The sequence below is a fragment of the Telmatherina bonti genome (genome assembly GCF_933228915.1).
Source record: "Telmatherina bonti genome assembly, chromosome: 3".
Lineage (NCBI taxonomy): Eukaryota > Metazoa > Chordata > Actinopteri > Atheriniformes > Telmatherinidae > Telmatherina > Telmatherina bonti.
In genome coordinates this window covers 27,240,406-27,250,790 of record NC_136621.1, presented here as the reverse complement: position 1 = coordinate 27,250,790, position 10,385 = coordinate 27,240,406, and the positions used below count along the sequence as shown (strand labels likewise).

The following is a 10,385-nucleotide window of genomic DNA, read 5'->3' as shown; positions in this document are numbered from 1 at the left end:
ATGTTCAGACTACTAATGATATATATGTGTATATATAAATATATAAATTTTTAAAACTAAAATATGACATGTATCAATGTCTAAAGCCTTAAAATATTAAAAGAAAGTACTATGCAGTGTTGCACATTGTCTAAAGCTTTATAAAAATGCTTTCATACAGTTAAAGTGACATCAATTAGTTTTTTGCTGCTATTTATACACATGACAACATTTATCAACAATTACCACCATTTGAAAGTATCTTGCAAAATGATGTTATTTGCATACTCTATAGTATTTATTTGCCTCCCTCCATCTGTTCTTTGACATGTGAATGTGTTTCTGGCATTGAATACTTTGAATATTTTAACAATGTATTCATACAATAAATATTTTGAGTATCCTACACTTTTTGGAAAAGAAAGTGATAGGTCAAAAGCCTATTTTCACATTTATTTACACTTTATTTATTGATTATTCATTTAAATATGCACCAAAAATTTTAATTAACGTTAATATTTCATAATCAATTTTCTTTTGTTTTTTCAAATATATTTAGATTTGTTGCACTTCAATAAGAGATGTCAGTGTCTAGCTTTTTCTTTTCTAACAATAACTCGTAGATGTTTTCTTAGTAGACCTTGTATTAATCCTATGATATTTAAGATACATCAGCAATTGATGTTAAATCATTTAAAAGAATAATGTTGTTTTCCTTGTGCTTCAGTGTGTATGTGTGTGTGTGTGTTTAAGGGTGGGCCATCTCAGGTTTTGTTACACCACTCCACCACTCTGTTATTCTTTTCACGGAAGCAGTTGCCACTGATTGTTGCCACAGAAACAGGCAGCCAATAATATGGTCCAAACTGCAGGGTGTGGGTATCGGACCACCTCGAGCCACAGGAAAACAATACCTCTGACTCCTCCCATCTCACTGTGTGTAATGTTTTTGGGTGCTGGATACTGTGGGTGGGCATGCATTCAGGCAGCTTTGTAGGTCAGATCTTAGGTACTTAATGAAGCGTTGAGTTGTGCTTTGATACCTAATTCTGACATTCTGACATGCAGCCACTCCTCAGTTCACCATGAAAGCAGCTTCATGAAGTAAGGCCATTGGTTCACGTTCAAACTGATGATGTTAGGGGTCGGCTCTTGTGTGGAGATTACATACAAACTGTATATGTCAGAAACCAAAGCACTAAAAGATGAATGGGTTCAAAGCTGATTCATAATTTTGAGCTGAGTGTTATTCAGTTTGAAGTATCGCATCCTATCTATCTAAGCAAGAGCAGACTCGCTAAAAGCTACCCTAACATGGATGAAAGGTAAAACAGGTGACACAGTGCTCCAGCTCCTCCTCATCCAATTACTAGACCACGGTTTTAAAAAACCTCATGGGTCAATGGCACACATTTACAACCAACCACAAGATAAAACTGTTTTCCCGAAAATTTATTATATAAACGTTAAATTCCTACGTGGCCCAAAAAAATAGTATAAAAAAGAAAAAAAAAAGATAATTTAAACCATGAAATGCAATTTGTCATCACAGATGGATAAAACAATTTTTCTCTCAAATCAACATCTTGTTGGCCAAATGACACTCTGTCATGTAACATCACTATTCAACATTACAAGAAGACAGTTTTGATTTAATATAAAACAATGTCAGATATTTGTTGTAAAAAGTGATTTTTTTTAGGGTGGTGCATGTCCATTGGTCTATTACTGGTTCTTTACAACTGTCAATCTAGACATCATGATAGTAAAAGCACCAAAAGAGACAAGAACCTCATGAGGAACAGAGTTCCAAAAGCGACCGCCAGGCGATAGGGCAGGAGTGGGCAGTGTTAGTCCTTGAAGGCCAGAGCACTTCAGGTTATACATGTTTTTATGTTGAAATATATTTAATTCAGTTAATAGGTCTGTGAGATGCTGGCCTGTCTCAGCAGCTGGAAATGGTGAAACCATCACAGAGACTCCACTAAAACAGATTTTTACTGGTAAGGATAAGCAGACCAAGGGGACTCACACCAGACTGCTATGGAGAAGCTCAGCCTCCACAAGGAGCATGCCCAAATGAGCTGGCTGGCCAAATTAGTCTCCTATGCTGCTGATTGGGCAAAACAATTTCCCACTTCACAGAGGTGTTTCTCATTCAAAACACACACACACACACACACACATTTATATTCTAAAACCTCCCTAAAAAGAGTCTGTAAATATCCAAAAACCACTTACATAAAGAATTATATAATAAGCTAAGCCTAAAAAAAAACATTTCCCCAACGTAAAACCTAAGTATGATTATTGTCAGCCCCATACATCTGTCTCATGGCCTCTCCCAGAACATTAGTTTTAGAGAGTGTTCAGACCCCTGATGAAGCCTTTGCCTGAACACATAGGAGGGGACACCAGTTAGCTAACAGACCATTTCATGATTAACCGCATCCTGCACACACACACACACACACTTTCACACACAATATCTGTTGTGTTTAGCTATGAAAACTTGACTGTATTTTCTTTCACAGGCATCTGAAAGACAAAATCACATGTACCAGTAAATACCAAAAAAAAAAACAAAAAAAAACATATGGGTGCAACTCCGTGAATATTTCAAGTGCAAAATGTTAACTGATGTGCAAATGTGCCTGAACAAAGTAACCCAAAGTGCCATACAATTATTTACTTTGTATTTTTCATGTAACGGGGTACTGCTTTATTACAAGGTCATTATGCAGAACTGCTGAACTCACAGTCATGAAAAGGTTGGAGAACAGGCCAGTGTGTAAGACATCCTCTGCTTTTGGCTTTAAGCCACAAGATACATGCAGAGGATGGTTTATGAAAGGTAAAAAGTTTGTCCAGGTCTCAAAGCTGCACGTTGAAAAGAACACCAAAACTGGTGGCCTGAACTTGAAAAAGTGCTACTTTTTTTGATTCGGTAATCACTAACTGTGGGTTAAGTTTAAGACTGTCTGCTAGTTGTTTGGGGAGAAAAGAAACACTGAAAATTGTTAAATTCGAGATTCTCCTTGATGACCAGTTGATAATTGATCATCTGAAAATGAATAGTGATTGTGAAGATGACTGCACATTATCCCTTCAAAGCCAGGTCCAAGAAAACATGGAGAGTTTATTTGACTCTTTAACAAAATCTAAATTCTAAACATGTGACAAATCAAAATTATTGTAGTTCATTATTATATAATTATTGTATCATTGGGGACAGAAAAAAGTATTAGATTAAGTACAGCAGGGTTTTGAGCCAAAGTTTTGCCATACAAATGATGCAAAAAAGCTCAAATGGTATGTATACAAGTGGTTTTAAAGGGTCATAGTGTTTCACTTGTATGTCCGATGTTGATGGCAGAGAGCACATGATAGCTTTAAGATAAAAAAAAAAAAAAAATGTTTTTAATATTGTCATTACCCTACAACATTTAGACAATTTTAAAGCAATTATGATTGTGAAACTTTTTTCCTCCTTATTGTCAGGAGGTTTAAGCCAAGTATCTGATCCATCTGATGTATCCAGATCTCCAAGATGGTTTTAGGTCGCTTGGATAAATTGTCTACTAAATTACTTTAGAATAGAATAGAATAGAATAGAATAGAATAGAATAGAATAGAATAGAATAGAATAGGAAAAACAACTAAATAAAACTTTATACTGGTTTATAGTGCATTCAGTTAATATTTATTATCATATAGTAATTTCAGCAAGTCTATCAACATTTAAAACTTCTTTGACATCAAAGTTCTGAAAGCTCTGAGGAGGAATATTAACATGGAAAACACCAAAACACATCTTTAGAAATCTGCTTTCATCTATCTAATTTGTAAAAGAGGCCATTGTGCACATGAACCGACTAAACAAAGGATGGGAAACACGGTGAAGCCTCAAAGATCTTCTTCTCTTTTCTTTTCTCAGTCAAAGGCCATTGCTTTCACATGGGCTTATATAGTTTGTAAAACATGGGCACTACCTCACTGAAAAAAGAAACAAGATATAACTTGCCCCAGTATGACGGATGTTAGGGAGATGAGTTGATGATTATTGACAATAATATGTTTCCTTCAGGCTCTTCTTCACACTGTTCAGACATTAAAGGGGAAGTTGACCTTTTGAGTGTAATTGGTTTGACAGGACTGCATTGTGCTGCATGTAGAGTCTTTACACTTCACTGAAAACTGTACAACGCCTGATTTAAGAGGCACTCTAGGTATTCTACATGCCAAAGTCAATTCATAAGGGATTTATGTCCTGAGGGGAGAGTTAAAGAAAAAAAATACTAACAACAATGTGGAGCATTTGCTCAGAAGTTCCAGTTTATGGACTGGTATGGATGAGGAATTAGAGAGATGCACAATTATAAACCAGGGGAAAGGAAACATTAAAAAACCATATTCTAAATGTTGATGCAGCATGAATATTTGGGTTGGATGTTTTTTAGTATAGTGGACAATACTGTTAATTATATATGAACCTTATATTACACTGTGGAAGACATCCAAAATATTTAAACCAATTGAAATCATGAAAAAAGATGTGAAGAGACAAAGACTAAGTATGGCGTCAACACCTGCTACTGACCTACTTAAAAGGCTTGTACCATCAATAAAAGCATACACCTGTCTGACACAATAAAAGAACAGGCAAATAAAAGCAAAAGGTCCACACATGCAAGTACATGAAGCCAAGAGCAGCACTGCAGGACAGAATATCCTGTGTTGGACAAAGACAGTTCAGCTCTGAAATGATGAGAACAATGAAGCACACGTAAGGTTAATGTTGACAGAGCTGTGTCTCTGTGTCCTCAACCTGAATAGCAACTGGAACGGGGTTAAAATCTTGCAGTTTTAAGAAAGGACACAAAGTAAAGAAATGTAACTTTTCTAGGTGGAGAAAGACCTTCTGTGCTAAACTATTTAAACTATTGAAAGCTGTTCTCATCTGTTTCAAGAAGAAAGCAATGGATCTTTTTACAATCAGCAAGAAGATGAAAGAACACATCCACGTGAAATGTAGAGGACATGCTCACATTTGTATGGTATCCTCATTTCCTTCTTTTCCCTTGACCTCTGACTCTAATTACTTCCTCTATGGCTTTGTGCTGGTGCTGGAATGTGAGTTTGAGCTGTGTTAAATGACTTCCTAGAATATGTCCACAAACACCCTCTTTGTGCTGTTAAAGACGTTAAAAAGTGGAAATCATTCTGCAGTTGTCTGTCTGAGGGGACAAAGAGCAGGTCAGAGGTGATGAAGGTCAAGAGCACACAGGAAAATACTAATATCCACATCTGGGGTTGCACTTGTTCTGGGGTGGATGGCACATACACACCTGCACACACAACTGGATTGCTTTTATTCACTATGCACGAGTGCATGCATGAAAACAACTCCTGCTAATCCGAGGCTGATGACAGAGTAATGAGACCGCTGAAAGAAACATACCACATACAACCAACCTACCAGTTTGTTTCATGAGTGTGTGCTGTTTTACCCTAGGGGTGTGTCAGTGATGTATGGGAATATGTTGTGTAATTGAGGACTGGTTTAATTAGTATGAATTGGGATTTTGAATCTAAATATGTTTTGGAGCATTGGTAGCTCTGGCATGGCATAAACAAGTCACAAGTAAGCCTTTAGTTGTTTTTTTTCTTACTGTAGCTCATCAGATGTGTAATTTGCACATAAATAAAGCAGTGACCCCTCAGTGACAAGCAGATCCTAACAGGATGTTTTTATGAAATAGAAATCGGCTAAAAGAGTGGAAAAAACACTACAAAAGATGCAGAGTAACATCCACAAAGGCTTTGTAATGTTTTTTTTTTTGTTTTGTTTTTTTCCTGTGACTGTGTGTTAGTAGTTATAAGCTCTAATGGCAAAATGATCCCTTTCTCCTATGTCCCGATTTATCTAGTTTTTAATCAAAATTCCTTTTCTTGCTAACAAACGGACAAGATAAACCAATGCCACATATTTCATGACCTCAACCTCAGTGATTACCGTGAAGGTAATAATAATAAATATTTTATGTTTAATCACATTTCATATAATTTGAAACAAAAAAACAAATCAAAGTTGTCATAATTGAAAATATTTATTTATGTTGCATTCATAAATACAGTGATGTCCAACTTTTATTAAAGTTGCTGACTGATCACCAAAGCTAAAGGAGAATGTGACACTATAATGATCCGTTCTGTGTCATAAACAGAAGTGAAAGCAGCATTCAGATCATGTACTGACATGAAAACAGCAGTGCTGCTATTTAGGAATACTCCTTTAGAAGCAAAGAAACAACAAAAAACAAACAAACAAAAAAAAAAACCAAAAAAAAAAAAAACCATTCCCTATTTCCAGTGCAGGAAGGTGTTTGACTCCCAGATATAGTTCAGCAAAATGCAGGAAGCTGCTTTTCCATAGCATACAAACTGAGCAACATAATGTCTGTAAATAGAGATGATTAAAAAAAAAAAATCAAGATTTAATGATTATAGTAAAGGTTTAGAAGTTTTAAAAATAGGACACATCTGGAGCAGGATGAAGCAGCATCACAGTGAAGCTATACACATACTTTACAGTGTTTTATCTGCCATATTTCATGATTTGATCTCATGTTTGGCTTCACATTTTAAGAAAATAAATCTAATTAATCCAAATAGGCTATAGTTAACAAGGGAATGGAGGGAAATATGATCCATACAGTTTAATCTTACAAAGATGTAGGCTTACAGAAGCAGTTTCAGGTAGAGGCAATACGTGTATTAAAATGCAATTTAACATTTCAATTAATGCCCGTAAAATATTACATTTAAAGGGGAAAAAAAACAATCATCCAAACAGACCTGCTGAGATGAAACAAACACCAATAGACAAGCACACCTGAGCACGGAATTTCTACAACATGCACAATGTTTTAGGCCACAGTAAGATTTGAGGTTGTTTTAAAATAAACCCTGCATTCAATCTGAACTTTTCTGAGGCTAGCAGTCATTGCTCTGCAACATGGAGAAGAAGAAAGAACACAGACTGGCCCACGAGCTGCTGCAGTACTCCTCAGCAGTTTTCCTGTGGTCCGCGCGCTTCGTGCACACCGTCGCTGCAACAGAGGTGGAGGAGCGGGATGGCGGTGGAGAAGTGTGACTGTCTAGACCTCCTGACTGAGTGGAGATCATGACTGTATTGACATCCAGCTTGAAGTGCGCGCCCGGCGTGCGCTTACACATCCCAGTTTTCACCAGCGCAAACTCGTTCTGGCACATTCTGCTCTCCATCTTCTTGAGCGCGCGGCCCACTTGTTTCCAGAAACCTTTGGTGTCGGACTGGTAGCCCGGGCAGCTCTGAGGTTTTGCGTTGTATTCACATTCCAGGTTGGTAACGGAGCTTGTCGTGAGAGCTTCCGGGTTTTCGCACATGATCCGAAGCTTCACCGTTTCTCCGTCCTCTTTCCCGTTCCACGCGCACTTCAGCATGTCACCAGTGGAGAACTTTCCCCGGGCTGTTGCCGGACTCTTGTCTCCGGTTCTCTGCGCTCTGCCGGACGCCCTGCCCGCCCCCCGCGCAGCAGACACCACGGACACCTGCTGGTCAAGGAAACCCAGCAACAACCAGAAAGCGAAAGACCACAGCAGCACCATCTCTTCTTGAATAAAAAAAAAATACCTGTGGAAAAAAGATTTTAAAAAAAAAGGAGGGGAGTAAGCTTTAAATGAGTGATAGATATTGGAGCTATAGCAACGTTGAGGCAGTAGGAATTGCATACAGAATAATAAAATTGTGTTTGAATGACTAGTTGTTCAAACACCGTCTAGGTTTTATTTTCACAAGGTAACATCGTTACGCATCGAATTTAACTGTGAGATCACTGTGAAAAGCAATCAAACTGAACACTGTGAAAAGTCATAAAACTAAGAAACTGGGTCTTATTTATGTTGTAGGAAAACAAACACAAGTAGTGAGCCATACTTACCGAAATGAAGAGTGTTACACGGTGCGTAAAACTGCGTTTTATGGCCCATAGATCTGGCACATGGCTTTCATATATAGATGTCCAGCACGCCCACCATTTAAGAGGCGCTCTCTTATGCAAATCCTTTTTAGAAAAAACGTTGGCAGCAGTTTTTGATGGGAATGCTATTTGTGCAGCCTGACACGACGTGTCCAAATCTGAATTCGCACATTTAAAAGTGAGTTGAGCTGAAGATCAAACGAGACTAAAAAAATGATGTTTCATCGGCGTGCCTGAACAAGCTTTGCCTTTAAAATAAAGTTGTTTAACAAGACCGATTGCTGTTTTAATAACCCCTCCTCACCCCCAAGCGCACCACAAACACATCCTGGAAACTATATATATATATATATATATATATATATATATATATATATATATATATATATATATATATATATATATATATATATATATAGATAGATAGATATATAGATATAGATAGATAGATAGATATAGATAGATAGACACATGATCAGCTTTTTTTTTTTTTATCTCATATTTACACTTGTGTGTACATGTGATATGGTATTGAGCAACCTGACACTGATTTACATGGGTAAATGAATAAATCCACTCCACCCTGTACTCATCTTTGTGCTAAAGATGCAGCAAGTATGAGCAAATACTTCAGCTAAACAAGGAAGGAGCCTTACAACTATGGGCACCCATCCAATGTGATAGTTAACTGGTTTATTGCTCTTTGCCACTAGAAGAACTACGTGCACGATAGAACGAAAGTTGTGTGTCCCCAAATTGCCAACAGCTGAAACCAATCTTGGGACAAAAAAAAAGACATCCTCATAATGTAAATCAATAAATTTGCTTGTGTAAAACAATGTAATAAAGGGCAGGTTTTGGTGAAATTAACTTTAGTCAATTTAATATCCTTTAAAGGTGATGAATCTGTTAATGTAAAATGTTAAGTGTACATACATACACTTACACAAATTTAGCAATTAAATCCCATTAAAGATATGCTGTTGTAATGGTAAGATAATATAAAATTACCTTGATTTGAAATATCTTAAATAATAATATTGTTCTTAAATGTCTTATTCTGCATCCCCCAATCATATCACTTATTTTTCTGTCTGTCCAGTAGCACCATCATGTGTTCAGCAGAATCTCTGCCATCTGAGTTTTGAACTGTGGTCAAACTAATGCGATGACAACCTTTTGTCTTGTTTTTTATGCTTATTTTAAAGCTTTTGCATTAAATTGATATTAATAGTAATAATAAAATGTCACAACAATAAATCTAAAACATGTGGTGGACATGTTTCAAGTGCATATTTATTACTTAAACTTCTAAAATAAAATAAAAAAAAATTAAAAATAAACTCCACTCTGAATTTCTTTAGATACATTTTCAGTGTTTACACTGGTGAGTAAAGTAATCTATTAATTCACAAATAAGCAAAGATGATAGATGTTCACCCAGTTATTTTCTTCTTTTCCCTCTTGTACAATCTTTGAACCAATCAGGCTGACAGTATGACACTCAGAAGGAACCCAACCTCTTGGCACAGAACAGACTATTGCAACTAATGATAAAGACATTAAAACTAGATAAACTTTTCAAGACTACATCAGTACAACACTCTCAAATACTTAAATGTATTAGAAAAAAGAGTTTAAAAAAAAATCTTTATTTCAAATGGTGCTTGTGGCGGTTTAAATTTGGACAAAATAATCGTTTTCAAGTTGATAATGTCATTTAATTTCTCTTTGGCCTTTTTTCACATCTCAATTGATGATTAACAGTGTTTAATGCTAACTACTGTTTTATGACTTTATTTTTTATTTAATAAAATAATAAATAATAATAATAATAATCAAAATAATATTTTAAAAAAATCATAACGTCCTCTCGTTCATTTACACACATTCCTAATTTAACCAAATATATTTCTTATACTTTGACTTTTGGATTTATTTGTAGAGATGATAGTTTAAATGGACAACAGAAGCTTGTACTGCAGCACGGGTGCTGCAGTGCACACGCACACTCGTTTTCCAGTCATCTGTGGCCTCCATACAGACCACCTCTGTTCCTGCAGCAGCTCTTAAGACTCAATTCATCAGCTCATACAAAGAAGTGTTAGGCAGAGCTCAGACACCTTCTGTGAGTGATTGTGTCTGCACGGTAACAACTTCCTCAGCCAGGCGGCAGACATGTTGTTACAGTTAGTGATGAGTGGAAACAAAGACCCCTTTTGATACGAGTGTGAAAGCTTGCAGCTTGTTTTTAGCTCAGCAGGAGAAACAGAGCAACACAGAAGAGGAGCGGTCACCACTTGGACTTTATTCGCTTTATGTTTTCATCCTTGGAAATACATGCTGTTGAAACATTTACGTTCTGTGTTGAATGACTTTTACATC

At 36.4% G+C, this 10,385-nt stretch overlaps 2 protein-coding genes across 2 annotated transcripts in view; both read right to left on the bottom strand.

Moving 5' to 3' along the window:
- Nucleotides 1-6,975: 6,975 nt before the first annotated feature.
- On the bottom strand, nucleotides 6,976-7,629 carry LOC306773684 (fibroblast growth factor-binding protein 1-like; the record flags this gene model as incomplete). Its single annotated transcript, XM_079263569.1, has 1 exon — nucleotides 6,976-7,629. The coding sequence occupies one exon, from the start codon at nucleotides 7,627-7,629 to the stop codon at nucleotides 6,976-6,978; it is 654 nt and encodes a 217-aa protein (XP_079119695.1).
- A 2,690-nt stretch (nucleotides 7,630-10,319) lies between these two features.
- fgfbp2b (fibroblast growth factor binding protein 2b) overlaps nucleotides 10,320-10,385 on the bottom strand; it is a 1,260-nt gene continuing 1,194 nt past the window's right edge. The window contains exon 2 of the mRNA XM_079261254.1: nucleotides 10,320-10,385. This exon is cut by the window's right edge and continues 232 nt beyond it. The gene's annotated coding sequence lies outside the window, so the exon portion shown is untranslated.